We start from the raw sequence: 23,330 nt of genomic DNA, 5'->3' as shown, positions 1-23,330 counted from the left end.
TACTACGTTTGAGCCAGTGTCCCTATTTCTCCTCTCTGAGATGATCCAGCGGTTGTCCCCAAACAACTGCCTTCTGGACGTTATTCCATCCAGGGTACTTAAACTGGTTTTCATAGTGGGTCCATGTCTCCTCTTGTTCATTAACTACTGCCTCAGCTCAGGGTCTATCCCAGGTGTTTTCAAGCATGCTGTGGTCAGGCCTCTTCTCAAGAAATCTTATCTTGATTCTGCAGTTCTGTCAAATTTTCAGACCAGTATCCCATCTACCGTTCCTATATAAGGTTTTGGAAAAAGTTGTTTTCATCCCCTTGCATACTTTTTGGTAAGTAATATTTTTGAAAAAGTCCAATCTGGCTTTATAACACGTCACAGCACTGAATCCGCTCTCCTGAAGGTTCAGAATGATCCACTCCTGTCTCATGATTCTAAGAAACCTGTGCTGCTAGTGATGCTGGATCTCACTGCAGCATTAGATACTGTGGACCACTCCAAACCTCCTGACACGTTTATCACAGCTAGTTGGCCTTCAGGGACCTGTGCTACAGTGGTTTAGGTCCCATTTAACAAAGAACTTTTTTGTGTTACGATTGGAGACCTTTCCACCTCGCCAGCTCCCCTGACCTTTGGTGTGCCATAAGGTTCCATTTTGGGCCCTGTTATATTTTCTCTATAGATGAAGACCTGGAGAAATCCATTCGTGGTTTTATTAGTTCCCGGCTGAATAATTGCGACACTCTCTATGTTGGCATTAGCTAAGCTTATCTGTATCATTTGCAATTCGTACAGAATGCTGCAGCCAGCTTACTAACACTAAAAAGCATAATCATATCACCCCTGTCCTGTACTCCCTTCACTGGCTCCCTGTCCAGTACAGAATTCTGTTTAAGCTTCTGTTGTTTGCTTTTAGTGCAATTAATGGCCTGACAAACTCATATTTATGTGAGATTTTAAGCTCCAAGCAACCCAGCAGAGTTCTGCCTTCTGCTAGCCAACATCTGCTAGCGGTACCACAGTCGAGGTGCAATCTGTTCCTTTGCAGTGGCAGGTCCTAAATTCTGAAATACTCCGCCCATTGAGTTACATACCATCACTGACCTGCCCCTGTTTAAAGCTAAACTTAAGACTCACTTATTCAGAATGGCTTTTGGCTCATAGCATTATGGTGCTAATTAGCATTTTGTGTATTTTATACTTCTTTTTTATTGTATAGATAATTTTTTTAGTTGTTTTTAATACTGTAGGGCACTTTGGTCAACTTAAGTTTTAATTCAATTTTTATTTGTATAGCGCCAAATCACAATACAATCATCTCAAGGCACTTTATAAAAAACAAAAAACCCAACAGATCCCTTATGAGCAATCACTTGGTGACAATGGAGAGGAAAAACTCCCTTTAATGGAAGAAAAAAACCTCCAGAAGAACTAGGCTCAGTTTGGGCGGCCAGGTTGGGATGAGTGGATAGAGAAGAGATAAAAGAACAGCAACAATAAACAACAAATAGACACTGCAGGTTGGTGGGGCCAGTAACTGCACATCAGCAATATACAGCTCCAGGTGCAGGGACACCTGCAGAAGGTACAGAGAGAGAGAACAGAGAGATAGAGGGTGAGAGCACAAGGTTAGTGACATTCAATGGTATATATACACATGTGAGGGGGGAGGAGAAGAAGAGAAGGAAAGGGAAGGGAGGGCAGGGGTAGGGGAGCTCGGTGCACTGATGGTCCTCGGGCAGTCTAGGCCTATAACAGCATAACTAAGGGATGGTTCACGGTTACCTGAAGCCAGCCGTAACTATACGCTTTGTCAAAGAGGAAGGTTTTAAGTCTAGCTGTCACGTATCAGGGTTATAATTACTTTGGACCAATAATAACGCCCACTCTGGTACTCCAGGTTCAAAAGAAATCAGGCTTTATTTAAAACAGAACTTGAAATCAGAATCAAGAACATAGGAAAACTGGGAACGAGGTATCAAAACAGAAACAAGAAAGCTGAAAGCGTGATCACATAAGACAGAGGGGACAAGGCCTGGGACCTGGAACTCACACACACTGGGGGTCACACTGGCCTGCAAGGCTCAGGGACAAGACAGGGGATTCAGACACCACAGGAACACACCAGACTTTAGAAGAACATGAGAAATAAAGGGATTAAGGCATGGGGGTCTGGGTCACACACACTGGGACTCACCAGACTTACTCAGAAACAAGAACAAACAAAACTCCCGAGTGACAAGACATGAACAAATGAGTTACAAGAACAGGGCAGCAAGACAAAAACCTGAACACAAGAGGAACTAGACAAACATGCAAGACAGTGACAAACACTCAAAGAAAACCAGAACAACTTAACTTAAACCGGGGAAAAGGTAGTCCAAAAATCCAGGAACTGAAAACAAAACAGACTTATGGCAGAAAAACAACTCAAGACATCAAAACACAGGATGTGGTTTTCTCAGCAGAGCTAAACTGGTCTTAACAGAATCGTAACAGATCAAGACAGACAACCTGGCAAGGAAACTGGGGATGAACACAGGTATATAAACAGAAAAACCAAACAAGGGACAGGTGACACAAATCAAACTAATCAGGTCAAAGTAAAGTGAAACAAAATCCACCAAAACCAGTTCCTGCATGATCCTTTCAAACTAAAAGGAACAGGAAGTCAAAAAAGTGCGGATCATGACACTAGCCTTAAAAGTACAGAGAGTGTCTTCGTCCTGAACCCAGACTGGGAGCTGGTTCCACAGGACAGGAACTTGATAGCTAAAGGCTCTGCCTCCCATTCTGCTTTTGGAAACTCTGGGAACCACAAGTAGACTTGCACTCTGAGAGCGAAGTGCTCTATTGGGATAATATGGTACAATGAGGTCTTTATGGTATGAAGAGATTTGTATGTGAGAAGAAGGATTTTAAATTCTATTCTGTATTTTACAGGGAGCCAATGAAGAGAAGTTAATATAGGAGAAATATGATCTCTCTTGCTAGTTCCTGTCAGAACTCTGGCTGCAGCATTCTGGATTAACTGGAGGCTTTTTATGAAGATACTGGGACATCCAGATAGTAATGAGTTACAGTAATCTAGCCTTGAGGTAACAAATGCATGGACTAGTTTTTCTGCATCATTTTGAGACAGGATGTTCCTAATTTTGGAAATGTTGCGCAGGTGAAAGAAGGCAGTTCTAGAGATTTGTTTTATGAATGAGTTAATGGACCTGTCCTGGTCAAAAATAACTCCAAGGTTTTTCACAGTAGTGCTGGAGGCCAGGGCTATGCCATCTAAAGTAGCTATAATTTTAGAAAGGTTATTTCTGAGGTTTTTAGGCCCAAATGCAATAACTTCTGTTTTCTCTGAATTTAAAAATAGAAAGTTACTGGTCATCCAGGCCTTTGTCAGTTAGACACACTTGAAGTCTGGTTAACTGGTTTGTGTTAACAGGTTTCATAGATAGATACAACTGCGTGTCATCTGTATAGCAGTGGTAATTAATGGAGTGCTTCCTAATGACATATCCTAAAGGAAGCATGTATAGGGTGAACAGAATCGGTCCTAGCACAGAGCCTTGTGGAACTCCATAACTAACTTTTGTGCATGTGCAAGGTTCATCATGGACATGAACGAACTGGAATCTGTCCGATAAATACTAAGCACTAAGGTCTAGGAGGACAAGTATAGAAATAAGTCCATTATCTGATGCTAAGAGAAGATCGTTGGTGACTTTTAACAATGCTGTTTCTGTACTATGATGTGCTCTAAATCCTGATTGAAAATCTTCAAATAGTTCATTTCTGTGTAAGTGGTCTGATAGCTGCTTAGCAACTGCTTTTTCTAGGATTTTAGAAATAAATGGTAGGTTGGATATTGGTCTATAATTAGCCAAGACTCCTGGATCAAGACTAAGCTTTTTGAGTAAAGGTTTGATTACTGCAGTCTTAAAGGCCCACGGTACATCGACTGATACTAGAGATAAATTTATAGTCTAATAAAGATGAGTTTATTAATGGCAGGGTGTCTTTAAGCAATCTAGTCGGAATGGGGTCTTAAGAGATACGTTGATGATTTAGATGACGCAACCACTGATGTAAATTCAGAGAGATCTATGGGAGAGAAGCAATCTAAACATAACTGAGGTCTTGCAGATGATTCAAGAACTACTGTAGTAGAAGATTTATTTATTGCAGGTATAGGAAGCATCTGCTGAATTTTATCTCTAATAGTTGTGATTTTATTTGTAAAGACACTCATAAATTCATCACTGCTGAGAGCTAAGGGAACACTGGGCTCAACAGAGCTGTGACTTTTTGTCAGCCTGGGTACAGTGCTGAAAAGAATCCTGGGATTGTTCTTATTTTCCTCTGATGGATAGTATGCAGTTCTGGCTTTACAGAGAGCTTTTTTATATGTTAATAAACTGTTTTTCCAGGCTAGAAAAAATTTTCTCTAAATATGTGGAACACCACTTCCTTTCCAGCCTTCGTAATGCCTGCTTTAAGGTATGAATATGTAAATTATATCATGGGGCTAATCTCTTCTGATTCCCTAACTTCTTTTTCAGAGGGGCCACAGTATCAAGCGTTTCATGCAGCGAGGCTACAGCACTGCCAACAGTATGATAAATTTGGTAGGGAGTGGGATTGAAGCAGCTGCCCTCTACTATGTTTATACTTGGCATAGATGTAAATAAAGATGGGATAATTTTCTTAAATTTATTAACAGCGTTGTCGGATAGACATCTGCTGTAGTGGAATTTTCTTCCAAATGCTGCATGATCCATCATTTTAAATTCAAAAGTTATTAAAGAATGATCTGACAAAATAGGATTTTGGGGAAAAACTATTATATGTTCAATTTCGATGCCATAGGTCAGAACAAGATCAAGGGTGTGATTGAAACAGTGGGTGGGTTTATTAACATTTTGAATGAAACCAATTGAATCTAATATAGAATTAAATGCAATGCTGAGGCTATTATTTTCAACATCTACATGAATGTTAAAATCTCCCACTATAATGACTTTATCTGATCTAAGCACTAAATCAGACAGAAAGTCAGGGAATTCAGTTAAAAACTCTGAGTAAGGGACAGGTGGACGGTACACAATGACAAGTAGAACTGGTTTTTGTGTTTTCCAGTTTGGATGCGAGAGACTAAGAGTGAGGCTCTCAAATGAGTTATAACTGTTCTGAGGATGAAAGTTTAATAATAAGTTTGAGTGGAAGATTGCAGCTACTCCACCTTGACCTGTGCTTCAAGGAAAATGACAATTTTTATGACTGGGGGGGTTGATTCATTTAGACTGCTGTAGCCAGGTTTCAGTAAGACAGAGTAAGTCAATTTGGTGATCAGTTATCAAATCATTTACTAACAGAGATTTAGATGAAAGAGACCTGATATTTAATAATCCACATATGACTGTTCTGTTTTTCTGTTCAATAAGAGCAGTGGTCTTAATTTTTATTAGTTTTTTATGAATAACTCCTCTTCTGTTAAAGTCTGATTTATTTGATTTATATGTTCGAGGGGCAGACACAATCTCTATGTGGTTTGAGGGGGGTGACGGCTCTAAGGAACCTGCAGAAAGACATTTTAGACTGAGTCTCTGCGTCCCGGTCCCCACTCTGGATTGTCAGGCTGTAGGTTGGCTAATAAACTCAGATTTCTAGAGATGAGAGCTGCACCATTCAAAGTGTGATGGATGCCATCCCTCGCTATCAGAACGGGTTTTCCCCAGAAAGTGGCCCAATTGTCTATGAAGCTCAATTGGGCTTCATAAATTTGTCGTGAGTCCTCCGAAGTGCTTTCCCACTGTAAAGTGCGTAATTTTTTAACACAGCTGGATCCACACTTAACAGAAGTGGTTAACAGCTATCCTGATGTAGGTATGCACAGGTTTTGCTGTGTTCACCAGCACAGCACCAGAGAGATGTACACATTTTTTAGGCCTTATCATGCTTTATTTATATGTCCACAAACATACTGCATATGTAACAGACATTTATAGAACTAGAGTTACATCCAGGTAAACTCTTTTTCATCCTGTCTCATTAAAATCTTTTCTGATTGATATTATGTTCATTGAGTAATTAACAAATTGTTGCAGCAGCAGTTACATTAGAGTCATTTTTATTTTAATGATTCAGATAAGCACAGGATATAAGTCTTATACAGCAGACCACATCCTGTTTGTCAGCTAAACAATACTTAGGCAAACGTATTTGGACAAGGTTTTGCTTCTTGATGATGAGCTGTACACAGGGCTGCGTAAAGATGGCAAGATCAGAGGAGTGATTTATGACTGAGGGGGGTTGATTCATTTAGACTGCTGTAGTAAAAGTATAGCCAAAATGTATAGTCAAATAGTCAAAACCCTATCCTAATCATCAGCTTCCATAACTTAGGCAACCTAGGTGCCTAAGTTATGGAAAACCTCCTGTATTGTCCCATTACCAAAAAGAACCCATCCCAGTACCCTTAGTGACTTCAGACCAGTAGCGCTAACATCACATGTCATGAAAGTGTTTGAGAGACTGTTCCTGCAACACCTGAGGTCCCAAGTGTCTGAATTTCTGGACCCCCTGCAGTTTGCATATCAAGAACACATCGGAGTGGAAGATGCCATCATCTTCTTAATGCACAGAGCATACTCCCATCTGGAGAGGCAGGGCAACACTGTGAGAGTCATGTTTTTTGACTTTTCAAGTGCTTTCAACACTATTCAGCCCCACCTGCTAAGTGCAAAGATGCAGGATATAGAAGTTCCCGCAGATATGGTGGAGTGGATCAAAGACTACCTCACTGGGCGGCCACAGTTTGTTCGCTTAGATGGCTGCATATCTGATGTGGTGATGAGCAGCACCGGTGCACCTCAAGGAACTGTACTAGCACCATTCCTGTTTACACTCTACACCTCAGACTTCCGCTACAACTCAGGAACCTGTCACCTCCAAAAGTTCTCTGATGACTCTTCAATCATTGGATGCATCGACAATAATAACGATGAGGAATACAGACACTTGATAAAAAGCTTTGTTGATTGGTGTAACAACAATTGCCTAAAGCTCAATATCAAGAAAACCAGAGAACTGGTGGTGGACTTTAGGAGGAGCAGGAAGACCCCAGTCATTGTCTCCATCCTTGGAGAGGAAGTAGAGATTGTGAACTCCTACAAATATCTTAGAGTCTACATTAACAACAAACTGGACTGGTCAAACAATATAGATGCACTCTTCAAGAAAGGACTCTTCTTTTGGTGTGTGCAACAAGCTACTGAAGATGTTCTATCAGTCTGTAGTAGTGAGTGCACTGTTCTTTGCAGTTGTGTGCTGGGGAGGTGGCATCAAGGCTGGTGAGGCCAACAGACTAAATAAGTTGATCAGGAAGGCAAAATCTGTTGTTGGACTGGAACTGGACAGTCTGGAGGCTGTGGCAGAGAGGAGGATGGTGGACAAAATAAACTCCATATTGGACAATCCTGACCACCCACTTCATGAGGAATTGTGGCAAATGGGAAGTTAATTCAGCCACAGACTAATTCCCCCTAAAGCAAAGACTGAAAGATTCAGGAAGTCTTTTGTGTCCACGGCCATAAGACTATAATTCCTCAATATAAACAATAACACACACACACACACACACACGCACGCATGTACGCACACACACAACCCCCCCCAAATAAATAGTTAATTACTTTATTACTTTATTAATTACTTTATGAATTACTATTAATCAATATAATTTAAATAATGGACTGCTTTAATAACTGCTGTAACAACTGAATTTCCCCTTGGGGATTAATAAAGTACTTCTTCTTCTTCTTCTTAAACTTTATTTTATTTTAATGGTATTTTAATGGTTTTGGGGAAATTCTTCTGATAAAGTTTGCCTGTCATCTATCCAGGAACACAAAACCATGCATTGCTGTATTGCTTGTGCTCAATGACTTCTGTAACACCTGTAATGTATTAGTGATTCTGTTATTAGATTATTCATTTTCATCTACATGTTCTTCTCTTTGTATTTTACAATTTGCTTATTGTAGATCTCTCTGTTCTTACTGTAGGTACATATCAGGGTCAGTGGACCGGTGGTATGCGTCATGGATATGGTGTACGCCAGAGTGTCCCATATGGGATGGCCTCTGTCATCCGCTCACCTCTACGAACCTCACTGGCGTCCCTCCGCAGTGAGCAGAGTAATGGAACAGTTCTGCGTGACAGCCTTTCTGATAGCCCTGCTGGTACACGTGGTGGCTTTGTGCTCAACTTTCAATCCGATGGAGAAGGATCAGAGAAAAAGAAGGGTCTTTTCCGACGTGGCTCCTTTTTTGGCAGTCTTCAGCGACTGCGGAAATCAGATTCACGCTCCTCAATTTCCAGTAAGCGCAGCTCTGCACACAGTGACACCACCATGAGCCGCATAAGTTCCAGTGACGCAAACTCAACCATTAGCTTTGGAGATGGAGAACCAAGTGAGGACTACCTGCCTTTGGAGGACAATGTGGATGCCACCACCACTGAGTCCTATATGGGCGAGTGGAAGAATGACAAGCGCAGCGGCTTTGGTATTTCTGAACGCTCCAATGGCATGAAGTATGAAGGCGAGTGGTTGAACAATAAACGTCATGGCTATGGCTGCACCATCTTTCCTGATGGCACCAAAGAAGAAGGGAAGTACAAGAACAATGTGCTGGCCCGGGGAATCAGGAAGCAGCTGATTCCACTGAAGAACACCAAGACCAAGCAGAAGGTGGATCGAGCCATCGAGGGCGCAGTGAGGGCAGCAGCCATTGCCAGAACTAAAGTGGAGATTGCCATCTCCAGGTAAACTGTCCTTAAGATATTGTATGTGTAAGATGTTCGTCGCCCCTTTTTTGTTCATTTAACTAAGTAATTTGAGCCATCTACTTGCTATATTAGAGTGAAAAGGTTCCCACCTGGACTTAAACTGGAAATGGTTACATTTTGATAATTAGTGTTGCAGCAACTAACTTGGTCAGTTCAATGTATTTATAAGTGGTGGAAATGATGACCAAAACTACATGTATTTGTATAAACCTGAATTTACCTTTAAGTGATCTGAAGTGGGACTTACTTGGTCTTTCTTCTTTTCATTTTGGCCAAAGCTTGGTCCATATGATGTATACAAACTTTCTTTTATGAATTTCTGTTTTACTGAAGAACCACCATCACACTGGTCATGAACGCCAGAGACACAGAGCACAAAGAACGAAGTTAGAACACAGAGGTACACATGTACATCCTTCAAAACAGGTGCACAAGCTCAAAAAGTCTAATCCAAAGCTGTGGGTTCTGGTGGTAGAATCTAGGAAATGCGAGATGTACTCTTTGAAGGCTCCACTGCAGCCATAGCTGATTAATGTTGGTTAGAGCCCAGGAACAGTGGAAAGGTTTCAGGCTGCATCACTTTTCCCATCTTCTGGCCAAACGTTGATGAGGGAGAGAAGGAGAAAGAGAGTGGGAATGAAGTGAGAAAACAGAGAGAGGTCAAGAGTGTAGGTGAGTGGGTTGGAGAGAGCGAGAACAAGTAGGCACATTCTTTGCTAAATTGCCAGTTTGTGTATCTGTTTGTGCAAGTTTGTGTGCGGGAGTCTGAACAACAAGAAAAATGTCTTTCGTGTGTGTGTGTGTGTGTGTGTGTGTTTGTGTTTCTGTGTGTATACATTTGTGTGTGGATGGGGCTACGGGGGCAGTGTGAGGAGGTATTTCTATCAGCTGTTCATAAGCATCCTCCTTCCCAGCCTTATTTAGGCAAGCACTACTTCTGAATACACACACACATATACACACGTGTGTGTGTGGGTGTGTTTTCCTTCCTTGTGGGGACTTTACATTGACTTAAATTAATTTCATGGAGACTTGCCTTAACCTTAACCATAACCACTACTTGCCTAACCTCAACCCTAGTCATTACCATAAAAGGAGGGCTGAGTCCCCACAATGTGAACATGTAAGCAGGTTTCAGTTTCCACAATGTAAGTAATGTAAGGCACACACACACACACACAACCATACACAGTCAGTCAGTCACTAGTGCTTTTATCTGGTATTTTCCTTAGTCAGTGTGGAGAAGAGTCTAAACAGTATGACCCAGCTGACCTTTGTTGCTCCCTGTCTCTGTTGTGACTCTAGATTGATTTAGTAAATTGAGCTATCACAACCAATAACACTGAAAGTGGGTAATCTTGTTTGTAAGCCTTTGAACAGTTTAGTAGAACATATGTTGTTTTGGTTTTAAACTTTATGTTGGATCTACAAACTAGGAAACTTGGTAAAATACTGTTTCAGTTGCCTACCTACCTACTGATATGTTCTGTATATACTGTAGCTTTATGCCATAGATGAAACACAGGCCTCTGTAAGTTTGCAAATACTGCAGCCCTGTAGTGCCCTGTAATAATCTCATTTAATTTGGGACTTTTGTGAAAGACACTTCCAAATTAACAGCATGTATGAAAATGGCACCTGCCATGGTGTGTATGTAACGTTACTTGCTGGATGCCTAGCCACTAGGTAGCTATATTTGTGTATTTTTGCAGGACGGCCCATGCTCGGGCCAAAGCAGAGGCTGCAGACCAGGCTGCTCAATCAGCCACTCAGGACTCAGATATTGCCAGAGCTGTGGCCAGAGAGCTCTCCCCAGGCTTCCATCAGCCAGGTACTGTAACAACATACAGAGCATTGTTTGTGAGACTGTTTAAGTTTGTTTGTTTTTTGTTGTTGTTTTATTTTCTTTTTTTCTTTTTCTTTTCTTTTTCATCTTGTCTGTAATTCACCATTTTATTGTTTTTGTTTTTCATTGTTGATTTTTACAACTGATGTAACAAGACTGCAAGCCAAAGGTACCCCACCGAGGACAATAAAGAAGCAGGGTTACATTTAAATAAGGACACAACTAGGGTTGTGTAAGTGTAACCTGTAGAGACGCAGTGTGAGTTTTTAGTTTTTTTGTATGTTTTGCCGTTTCTTTCTTCTACACTATCCTTTCCTCCTTCCTCTATTTTCAACTTGAAAAGTCAATACACAGAATAATACCATGATTACTGTCCTGTGCTTAGTCAATGTATAAGCAGTTCTTCAAGGACAATTTAGGTGTATTACAAAAAATGCCTTTTTTTCAGAGTTTTGCTGCAAATTTCAAGGATATGAAAAAATCCAACAGGTCAAGAAACATGAGTAGGATATAGTCATAAATATAATAAGGATATAGTTCTGAATAATCCTTCACGTTAACCAAACTGATTTGAAAAATGTGTCATCGCTGAATTGGATCATTCTCAAAAATAAACCATCATTTAATGCTGGATTATTTACCTCTTTGATACTGTATAAACTTTTGTTTTTCTACTTGTTTTTCTAGGCCCCGACTACATACGGCAGAAGTATAATGAACCAGTAGAGGTGAAGGAGGTTCCAGAGGAGAAAAAGGAGAAATCTCCATCTGGGAGCCCTCATTTCTACCGGAAAGGGACAACACCCAATCAGTCTCCATCCCAGAGCCCAGGTTCAAGCCCCTCTCCTTCACCCATTGCTCTTAAAAAAATGTTTTTCAACAGTAAAACTACTACCACCATCCCTTCTGCAAAGCCTGCTGGGAAACAAAACAAAACCCCAAAAGCTGAGTCTTTGACTGCAGGTAACCAACATGTTTCTCTCATGACACATGCATAATGTAAAAATGATTTATATGTCGATTTATTTATATGTGATTTATATGTAGTAGAAAACTACCGAATAGTCATTATCAGTTAATTGTCAGTTTGCTAACAATCACACTCTACTAGTATAAATGTAATTAAATAAAACATATGGCTGCTATTTTTTTTCTGTTGATGTAGTTTGCAGCTTGGAGCAATGAAACATTGCAATGCAATGCAGAGCTATTCAGTTGTGAAGCAAATACACTGGTGTGCACTGTGCAATATTATATAGGAAAATGCACATATCAGATCGAGTATCAGGAAATAGTCAATGTTAAATAACTTGGAATGGGACTGTTGTGGAAAACCTTGATTGGGACATCCCTGGTTACAGTGTTAGCAGTGTAGCATGTGCAAATGTCTAAGACATGTATTATACGTGTATGACAGCGTATTTATCCTTACATTAAAAACCATGTGCCAATGAAGTTGCCTTGGCCTGGTGCCCCATCTTTCAAAAATCACCCCTCTATTAAAAAAAAAAAAAAAAGATTATTCCAATATCAAAGATAAGTCATCTAGCCGAGAACCGTAACTACAGACCTATTGCCCTTATATCAGCAGTGATGAACTGTTTTTAAAAATGTGTTGTTTATGCTTAGAGGATGCATTCACATTAAATTATATACAGTGAAATTTACTTATAGATATGGACAGGGCACTGCGAATTCCCTGCATCATGCATTTGGTTTTAAAACATTTAGATTCAATTCAATTCAACTTATTTGTATAGCGCCAACTCACAATACAAATCATCTCAAGGCACTTTACAAAAACAAAAACAAAAAACCCACAGAACCATTCAATTCAATTAAATTTAGTTCATTTAAGTTTATATATAAGTATAGCACAAAATCACAATACAATCATCTCAAGGCACTTTATAAAAAACAAAAAAACCCCAACAAATCCCTTATGAGCAAGCACTTGGTGACAGTGGAGAGGAAAAACTTCCTTTAACGGAAGAAAAAACCTCCAGAAGAACTAGGCTCAGTTTGGGCAGCCATCTGCCTCGACCGGTTGGGGTGAGTGGATAGAGGAGAGAACAGCAACAATTAAACAACAAATAGACACTGCAGGTTGGTGGGGCCAGTAACTGCACATCAGCAATATACAGCTCCAGGACCAGGGACACCTGCAGAAGGTACAGAGAGAGAGAACAGAGAGAGAGAGGGTGAGAGCACAAGGTTAGTGACATTCAATGGTGGAATATACATGTGAGGAGGGAGGAGAGGGGATGGGAAGGGAGGGGAGGGGAGGGTTAGGGTAGGGGAGCTCATAACTAAGGGACTGTTCAGGGTTACCTGAAGCCAGCCCTAACTATATGTTTTGTCAAAAAGGAAGTTTTTAAGTCTAGCCTTAAAAGTACAGAGAGTGTCTGCCTCCTGAACCCAGGCTGGGAACTGGTTCCACAGGAGAGGACCTTGATAGCTAAAGGTTCTGCCTCCCATTCTGCTTTTGGAAACTCTGGGAACCACAAGTAGACCTGCACTCTGAGAGTGAAGTGGTGTATTGGGATAATAAGATCCTATTGCTTATGCTAGACAGTTTTTTTATTTAGTGAGCTCTGCTTTTAACAGTAAACAGCCTTTTGTCTTAACATTTTGTCAGTTCCCTGGCCTGTTCCTCAGCTAACCCCTTAGCTAACTCCACAGCTAGCTCCACTGCCACAGTCCACTCCTGTGCTGGCTATAGTCCCAGACACCCAACTTACTTTAGCTCCTTTTTTCCAGTCAGCTTAAGTCTCAGTTTCAGTCTCAGTCGCAGCTGCAGGCTGAGCTTCAGTCCCATTTTTACCTCCAGACTCTGCCAGTTCCAGGACCACAACCTGCTTGTCTGCCACCTCCACTGCCAGTTTCATAGCCAGCTCTACAACTTGCTTCATCAGTCTCTGGGTCTTCCTCTGCCGTGCCTCTGCTTTGAACTGTTTGTGCTTTCACTGTCCTTGTCAAGACCACACCTGGTTCTGGTTCCTGTTCGTGGTTCATCTGTCCCCACAGAGACCACTCTAGTTGTGGTTCTTGCCCATGGTTTGGCTGTCCCTGCCCAAACCATTCCTGTTACAGTTCCTGTCTGTTCCTGTGTGTTGATGGCTGGAACCATCAACATTTCCGTTCAATTCAATTCAATTCAGTTTAAGTAAGTTTATATATATGTATAGGGCAAAATCAGAATACAATCATCTCAAGGCAGTTTACACAGAAACCAACAAATCCTTTATGAGCAAGCACTTGGCCACAGTGAAGAGGAAAAACTTCATTTTGGGACAGGATGTTCCTAATTTTGGCAATATTGCGCAAGTGGACAAAAACAGTTCTAGAGATATGTTTTATATGTGAATTAAAGGACAAATCATGGTCAAAAATAACTCCAATGTTTTTCACAGTAGTGCTGGAGGCCAGGGCTATGCCATCTAAAGTAGCTATGTTGATAGATTAAGCTATTTCTGAGGTTTTTAGGCCCAAATACAATAATTTCTGAATTTAAAAGTAGAAAGTTACTGGTTTTCCAGGCCAGGCCATGTCCTTCAGACATGATGACGTTTGGCAAACAGTACTTCGGACTCTGTTGCTGTTCCAGTCAGTGGGTCAGCAGCCAGAACTGTTGACACTGCTCCTACCCCTGCCAGTGGGTCGAGGGCTGGAGTCTCCACACCTCCAAACTTCCTGTCCCTGTGCCAGCAAAAACCAGCTTGTATTCTATTCCTATACCAGTAAGTGGTTCGATAGCTTGAGCCACCAGTGCCACCTTGGATTCCTCCAGCCAATGTTGGTGGACCAATGAAAAGCACCAGCAATACCAAATCTTGTTGTGGCAGAATGACCACAGCTTCTAGTCTGTCTCCAGGCCACCCTCCAGAATGACCACAGCTTCCTGTCCATTTTTGAGACTGCCCTAGAACATCCACTGCTTCCTGTTCACCTTCGAAGCCACCCTCCTGAATGGCCCCATGTTCCTCGTCAATTTAGGGACACCTTCTTGCATGGTCCCAGCTTCTAGCCTATCTCCGAGGTCATGCTCCTGAATGGCTTCAGGTTCCTGTTTGTTGTCAGGGTCATCCTCCAGAATGACCTCAGTTTTCTCTTCATCCGTGAGTGTCCTAATCCAGAACAACTGCAGAATCTTGCCAATCTTTGTGAACGCCCTCCATAACGGCCCCAGCTCTCCACCTCTGAGGCTTACCTTTAGAACGGACTCAGCTTCAAACCTGCCTCAGGAGTTGCCCTTGAGAATGATCCCTGATTTCAGTTTTACCTCCAAGGTCTGCCTCCTGAATCTGTCTGTTCCTGTGTCTGCTTTAATGTGGGCTTATCCAGGTTCTTCCCAACCACGGGTAGGGAGGGCTGGGAACCTAAATAGGATCGGAACCATTTTAGTGCTGTTCCTCTGATAACAGTCACATGCTCCAGTCTCTGGAGGTGGCTCGGGCATCCATAAGATGCTGTGGTCAATAGTGTGGGATGCAGCACTAAGGTCTAGCAGGGCAAGTATAGAAACAAGTCCATTATCTGAGGCTAAGAGAAGATCATTGGTGACTTTTAACAGTGCTGTTTCTATACTATGATGTGCTCTAAATCCATCCATCTTCTATACCCGCTTTTCCTGGCTCAGGGTCATGGGGATCTGCTGGAGCCTATCCCAGCTCTCTCTCGGGTGGAAGGCAGGGGTACACCCTGGACAGGTCACCAGTCCATCACAGGGCCACATATAGACACACAAAGACAGACAACCTCACACACTCACACTCACTCCTACGGGCAATTTAGAGTCCAATCAACCTAACATGCACGTTTTTGGACTGAGGAAACCGGAGTACCCGGAGTAAACCCACGCAAGCACAGGGAGAACATGCAAACTCCACACAGAAAGGCCGGGATGCGAACCCACGACCTTCTTGCTGTGAGGCAACAGTGCTAACCACTCAGCCACCATGCTGCCCGTACTCTACATTCTGATTGAAAATCTTCAAATAGTTCATTTATGAGTAAGTGGTCTGATAGCTGCTTAACAACAGCTTTTTCAAGGATTTTAGAAATAAATGGTAGGTTGGATATTGGTCTACAATGATCCAAGACTCCTGGATCAAGACTAGGCTTTTTGAGTAAGGGTTTGATTACTGCAGTCTTAAAGGCCCGTGGTACGTAGCCTGATACTAGAGATAAATTTACCAAGTCTAATAAAGATGAGTTTATTAATGGCAGGGTGTCTTTAAGCAGTCTAGTCGGGATGGGGTCTAAGAAACGTTAATGATTTAGATGAAGTACTGATGTGAATTCAGAGAGATCTATGGGAGAGAAGCAATCTAAACATAACTGAGGTCTTACATATGATTTATGAGCTGTAGTGTAGTAGAAGATTCATTTATGGCAGGTATAGGAAGCATCTGATGAATTTTATCTCTAATAGTTGTGATTTTATTTGCAAAGAAACTCAAAGTCATCACTGCTGAGAGCTAAGGGAACACTGGACTCAACAGAGCTGCGACTTTTTGTCAGCCTGGCTACAGTGCTGAAAAGAAACCTGGGATTTTTCTTATTTCCTCTATTAGTGATGAATAGTATGCAGTTCGGGCTGTACAGAGAGCTTTTTTATATGTTAGTTGACTGTTTTTCCAGGCTAGAAAAATTTCCTCTAAGTTTTTATTTTTTTATTTTTTTTTAATTTTTTCTAAATGTGTGGAAAGTCACTTCCTTTGCAGCCTTCGTGATGCCCTGCTTTAAGGTACGAATATGTAAATTGTACCATGGAGCTAATCTCCTGTGATTCACTGACTTCTTTTTCAGAGGGGCCACAGCATCAAGCATTTCACGCAGTGATGCCATAGAACTGTCAACAACATGATCAATTTGGTAGGGAGTGGGATTGAGGTAGCAGCCCTCCACTGTGTTGGCACATGGCATAGATGGAAATAAAGATGGAATCATTTTCTTACATTTATTAACAGCGTTGTCAGATAAACATCTGCTGTAGTGGAATTTTCTTCCAAATGCTGCATGATCCATCATCTTAAACTCAAAAATTATTAAAGAATGATCTGACAAAATAGGATTTTGGGGAGAAACTATTAAATGTTCAATTTCGATGCCATAGGTCAGAACAAGATCAAGGGTGTGATTGAAACAGTGGGTGGGTTTATTAACATTTTGAGTGAAACCAATTGAATCTAATATTGAATTAAAAGCAGTGCTGAGACTGTTTTTTCAACATCTACATGAATGTTAAAATCTCCCACTATAATGACTTTATCTGAACTAAGCACTAAATCAGACAGGAAGTCTGGAAATTCAGTTAAAAACTCTGAGTAAGGAACAGGTGGACGGTACACAATGACAAGTAGAACTGGTTTTTGTGTTTTCCAGTTTGGATGTGAGAGACTAAGAGTGAGGCTCTCAAATGAGTTATAATTGTTCTGAGAATGAAAGTTTAATAATAAGTTTGAGTGGAAGATTGCAACTATTCCTTCACCTCGACCTGTGCTTTGAGGAACATGACAATTTTTATATTACTGATTATTGATTCATTCAGACTGACATATTCATCCTGCTGTAACCAGGTTTCAGTAAGATAAAGTAGGTCAATTTGGTGATCAGTTATCAAATCATTTACTAACAGAGATTTAGATGAAAGAGACCTAATATTTAATAAACCACATCTGACTGTTCTGTTTTTCTGTTCAATAAGATGAGTAGTCTTAATTTTTATTAGGTTTTTATGAATAACTCCTCTTCTGTTAACTTCTGATTTATTTGATTTATATGTTCGAGGGGCAGACATAATCTCTGTGTGGTTTGAGGGGGGTGATGGCTCTAAGGAAACTGCAGAGAGGCGTTTTAGACTGAGTCTGTGCATCCCCACTCGTGCTTGGGATTGTCAAACTTTAGGTTGGCTAATAAACTCAGCCAGATTTCTAGAGATGAGAGCTGCACCATTTATAGTGGGATGGATGCCGTCCCATGTTCGTTAGTGCGGACCGGGTTTTCCCCAGAAAGTGGCCCAATTGTCTATGAAGCCCACATCGTTTGCTGGACCAGCTAGACAGCCAGCGACGGAACGACGACATGCGGTTAAGCATGTCATCGCTGGTCAGATTGGGGAGGGGTCCAGAGAAAACTACGGAGTCCGACATTAATTTGGCAAAGTTACACACCGACTCAACATTAATTTTAGTGCCGTTCAACGACACCCGATTGCCGTAATCGGGTGTCATACCTGCCAACGTGAATAACAATTTTTCCATATTTATGATTAGCCTTAGCCAGCAGCTTCAAGTTTGACTCGATGTCGCCCGCTCTGGCCCCAGGAATACATTTGACATGGTTGCTGGTGTCTCTAGCTTCACGTTTCTGACTATGGAATCGCCAATTATCAGAGTCGGTTTCTCAGCGGGTGTGTCGTTAATTCACCCAGGCTAATTCTCCGGGCTGCTCTGGAGCTGCCCTCGGACCGCAAACAGACCCTGAGCCTGAGCTCGGTCGCTCCACACCTGCTAACGGGGCTGGGCTAGCTGGCTTTGGTTCAAAGGTGCGGAGCCTCGCTTCCAAATCCGTGATCCTCGCCTCCAAAGCTACCAGAACCTTACACTTATTACAGGTATCATTATCACTAAAGGAGGCAGACGAATAACTAAACATGTGGCCCACCGAGCAGGAGAGAGAGAGAGAGAGAGAAGCCATGTTACTAGCTAGCTAAGATGACTGGTAGGCTAACGAGTGCTAAGTCTGGGAATAACAATAAATACCGGTCAAAACAGAAAAGTACTTGACTAGTACCGGAATGTGTAGCGGTTAATGAATTGTTTAGAAATTTTAGTTAGTTTTTAGGTGTGTTAGACTAAAGCTAGTCTGTTGCTAATCTGTAAACGAACTATACAACACGCTTGTAATAGGAAGTGCATTCACTTACCCTATCTATCTAGACCTGCACAAAATATGATACTATGAGGTCTTATATACACTGACCAAAATTATAAACGCAACACTTTTGTTTTTGCCCCCATCTTTCATGAGCTGAACTCAAAAGAACTCAAAGACTATTTCTATCTACACAATAGGCCTATTTCTCTCAAATATTGTTCACAAATCTGTCTAAATCTGTGTTAGTAAGCACTTCTAGTTTGCCGAGATAATCCATCCATCTCACTGATTAGACAAGCATGATTATTGCTCAGGTGTGCCTTAGGCTGGCCACAATAAAAGGGCACTGTAAATTGTGCAGTTTTATCACGCAGCATAATGCCACAAATGTTGCAAGTTTTGAGGGAGCGTGCAATTGGCATGCTGACTGCAGGATGTCCACCAGAGCTGTTTCCCATGAATTGAGTGTTTATTTCTCTACCATAAGCCGTCTCCAAAGGCATTTCAGAGAATTTTGCAGTACAACCAACTGCAGAGCACGTGTAAACACAGATTTAGACAGATTTGTGAACAATATTTGAGTTTTGAGTTCAGCTCATGAAAAATGGGGGCAAAAACAAAAGTGCTGTTACTCGTTACTTTTGCGCAGAAATTGTCTTAAAACCGTAATTGATCATGTTCATTGTTTGTGTGTGATTTGTCCCACTACACACCCTAAAGATAAACACTCCGGTACAGCAGGTGGCGGTATGCATGCTGGTTGCAACCTGCCAAGAACTAAAAGAAGGTTTGTCCTGCTGATGTTGCTGTACTGCTTAAACCACTCTCAGATAAGATAGTTTTATGGAGCCAGTTTGATGCCTTGTCAAAGTTTTGGCATTGTAAATAAAGTTTGGCATTGAAAATAGAAGCATTCGCTTTGAAAATAAAGTTTTGGCATTTGGCATTGAAAAAAGAAGCATTGGAAAACATCTTTTTTGAAAATGGGCATTAAAAATATATTATTTTATTTTTATATCTTTTTGCAGTGATAATTTTTAATTGATTGTCACTGTTTGTCAGTGATAATCTTTTGATACTTCCTGTTTTTTTTCAATGACAATTCTTTTTACAGTTCCCACTTTCTTAACACCATTTAGGCGTGGAGGGCAGGGGGCTTTAAAGGAGGGGCTATGAGACCATGATTTACATATCATTTACATACCGCGGTCTGCCGATTAACCAAAGGAGAAGCGCTCAAGTTGCACTCCACTGACTGAGCGTGTTGCTCACCATGGACATAAATTCGCGTACAAGTTCTAGTGCTCCTAAACCACAAATGTGTCTGTGCTCTCTGCCATTGTTTATTCAGAAAGAAGAAGGATCTGTTAACATTAACTTCTAAATGACTTTTTGCTGCTTTAGTAGCAGCTGAAATAAGCTAACAGCTAACATTAGTAGCAACATTACTGAGTATATAATGCTATAGTGTATTGTAATGGCACTTGAAACAGACAATTGTGCTTCTCCACTGGGGGGGGGGGGGCATGAGCAAAAGTTACATAGTGTTAAGTTAAATCCTAGTGAATTCTGCTGAAAAGTGATGTAAAATAAAACTGGTGTTTTTGTTTATTTACTGTATTAAATACTGTATAGAGGCGCATCCTGGTGGTATTTCGCTATTTAGTCATTTACAAATTTCCATTGCTACTTTTAGACTTGACTTAGACCTAGTTATCTTCCTAAGGAGTCAGGGGAGAGATCCTGCCTCAAGTGGAGGAGTTTAAGTATCTTGAGATCTTGTTCACAAGTGAGGGAAGGATGGAATATGAGAATGACTGATGGATTGGTGCATCAGCAGCAGCAATGCGGTCGATGTACTGGTCTGTTGTGGTAAAGAAGGAGCTGAGCTGAAAGGCGAAGCTCTCAATTTACCAGTCAATCTATGTTCCTACTCTCACCTATGGTCATGAGCTTTGGGTCATGACTAAAAGGACAAGATCTCAGATACAATTAAAAATGAGCTTTCTCTGCAGGGTCACTGGGCACTCCCTTAGAGATAGGGTGAGGAGCTCAGTCACCCAGGAGGAACTCGGAGTAGAGCTGCTGCTCCTTCACATCAAGAATCAAGAGGAGCCAGCTGAGGTGGCTCGGGCATCTATTTAGGATGTCTCCTGGACGCCTCCATGGGGAGGTGTTTCGGGCATATCCCACCAGGAGTAGGCCCTAGGGAAGACCCAGGGCACACTGGAACGCCAGAAGTGCTGGAGGAGTAGGAAGGGAGAAGGAAGTCTGGGCATCCCTGCTTAAACTACTGCCCCCGCAGCCGCGGATAAACGGAAGTAAACGGATGGATGGATTAGACTTAGTTCAGTACTGGATTACTTCTCACTAGTGTGAGTGGACAGAGGGAAACAGAGCGGCAAGAAAAGAGAAGGTTTTCTCGCTGTTTTTGTTAACTCCAAATGGTGCAACCCTGGACATGTAACAGTGATGGACTGCATTTGCACTCCAGACATTGAGCTGTTGGTGGTGGGACTGAGGCCATACTACCTGCCCTGTGAGTTTTCACACACCATTGTTGCGACGGTTTACATTCCTCCATCAGTTGCAGCACAGAGTGCATTTGACATCATCCACAGTTGTCACTTGTCTAAAGACAAAACACCCCAACGCCCTCATAGTAGTTAATGGGGAATTTTACCATGTCACTATTTCGGGAACTCTGACCAACTTCAAACAGTATGTGGACTGTGCAACACGAGAAAATAATTCTTGATCTCCTTTATGCCAAAGTGAACGAGACATACAGCTCTTCAGCCTTTCCTCCGCTTGGTAGATCAGACCACAACTTAATATATCTAGTACCAACATACAAGCCCATAGTAAGATAGCAGTCTGCTACCAAGAGGTATGTGAAGGTTTGGTCAAAGGACTCCATAGAGGAGTGCTTCAGGGTTAAAAACTGGGACCTTTTCATGGATGCTCATGATGAGGACATCGAAGGCATCTATCACTGCATCACAGACTACATCCACTTCTGTGAGGACAATGTTGTTCCATCCAAAAAAGTTTGTTTCCCCAATAATAAGCCATGGATAAATAAGGACATTAAAGGTCTCCTCAACAAGAAGAAGAGGGCGTTCATGGCAAAATACAAGGAGGAACTCCGAGCTGTGCAGAAGGAACTCAAGAGGAAGTTGAGGGAGGCAAAGCAGCTCTATAGATACAGAGTAGAGCATAAGTTGAGACAGAATAATATCAAAGAGGTGTGGAATGGCATGAAAATAATGACTGGCTATAAGAAGTCACACACTGCTGTGGAAGGAGACTCAAAGTTTGCTAATGACCTTAACCTGTTCTTCAATAGATTTGACACCTCCTCTGCTTCTTACTGACCCCTCGTCCTCACACACCATCTCTCCTCCCTCCACCACCTTAGCTGATGCTTTGGGGCCCCTTCACATCCCTCCACCCAACATCTCTGCCAGTGCTGCCTCCCCTTTGCCCACTGATGCCATCTCCTCTATCAGCACCCATATAACACTGAAGTATATCTCACCTCCAATACCTCCTCCCCTGCCCTCATCATCTGACTCCTCATCAACACAATACACAGGCCCAGCCTTTGCCACAGAAAAAGTGAGGATGGAACTATACAAACCAAAGACCAACAAAGCAAAAGGACCAGATGAGATCAACCCCAAAGTACTTAAGGTGTGTGCTGGACAGCTTGCAGAGGTTTTTCAGCAACAACTCTGAGGCTCAAAAAGGTGCCTAAGTTATGGTAAACTTCCTGTATTGTCCCACTACCAAAAAGAGGCCATCCCAGTACCCTTCGTGACTTCAGACCAGTAGCGCTAACATCACATGTCATTAAAGTGTTTGAGAGACTGGTCCTGAAACACCTGGTCTCAAGTGTCTGAATTTCTGGACCCCCTTCATTTTGCATATCAACAGTAGTATGCACAGGATATGGAAGTTCCCGCAGACATGGTGGAGTGGATCACAGACTACCTCACTGGGCGGTTACAGTTTGTTCACTTAGATGGCTGTGTATCTGATGTGGTGCTGCTCATCACCACAGCACCGGTGCACCCCAAGTGTACTGGCACCATTCCTGTTTACACTCTACACCTCAGACTTCCGCTACAACTCAGGAACATGTCACCTCCAGAAGTTCTCTGATGACTCCTCAATCATTGGATGCATCAATAATGATAACTATGAGGAGTACAGACACTTGATAAAAAGCTTTGTTGATTGGTGTAACAACAACTGTCTAAAGCTCAATATCAAGAAAACCAGAGAACTGGTGGTGGACTTTAGGAGGAGCAAGAAGACCCCAGTCCCTGTCTCCATCCTTGGAGAGGAAGTAGAGATTGTGGACTCCTACTAATATCTTGGAGTCCACATTAACATCAAACTGGACTGGTCAAACAATACAGATGCACTCTTCAAGAAAGGACAGAGCAGACTGTTATTCCTCAAGAGACTCTGTTCCTTTTGTTTATGCAACAAGCTACTGAAGATGTTCTATCAGTCTGTAGTAGCGAGTGCACTGTTCTTTGCAGTTGTGTGCTGGGGAGGTGGTATCAAGGCTGGTGAGGCCAGCAGACTAAACAAGTTGATCAGGAAGGCAAAATCTGTTGTTGGTCTGGAACTGGACAGTTTGGAGGCTGTGGCAGAGTGGAGGATAGTGGACAAAATCAATCCCATACTGGACAATCCCTCCCACCCACTTCATGAGGAACTGTGGCGAGTGGGAAGTTCATTCAGCTTC

General features: G+C 41.9%; 1 protein-coding gene across 7 annotated transcripts in view; it reads left to right on the top strand.

Moving 5' to 3' along the window:
• Positions 1-23,330, top strand: part of LOC113133794 (junctophilin-1-like) — a 66,552-nt gene that overhangs the window by 21,417 nt on the left and 21,805 nt on the right. For 6 of the 7 annotated variants that reach the window (XR_003296016.2, XM_026312696.2, XM_026312694.2 and 3 more), the window contains exons 2-4: positions 8,058-8,817; positions 10,554-10,672; positions 11,375-11,650. The exons of the other annotated variant lie outside the window; for it this stretch is intronic. Coding sequence is in view for 5 of the 6 variants with exons in the window: in XM_026312696.2 (XP_026168481.1) it covers positions 8,058-8,817; positions 10,554-10,672; positions 11,375-11,650 (1,155 nt within the window). In the remaining variant the exon portion in view is untranslated. The remainder of the gene's footprint in view (positions 1-8,057; positions 8,818-10,553; positions 10,673-11,374; positions 11,651-23,330) is intronic. 7 annotated transcript variants of the gene reach the window in all.

Source organism: Mastacembelus armatus, chromosome 17 (assembly GCF_900324485.2).
Source record: "Mastacembelus armatus chromosome 17, fMasArm1.2, whole genome shotgun sequence".
Classification (NCBI taxonomy): domain Eukaryota; kingdom Metazoa; phylum Chordata; class Actinopteri; order Synbranchiformes; family Mastacembelidae; genus Mastacembelus; species Mastacembelus armatus.
Note: the sequence above shows the minus strand (reverse complement) of the source record. Positions and strands in the feature narration are given on the sequence as shown.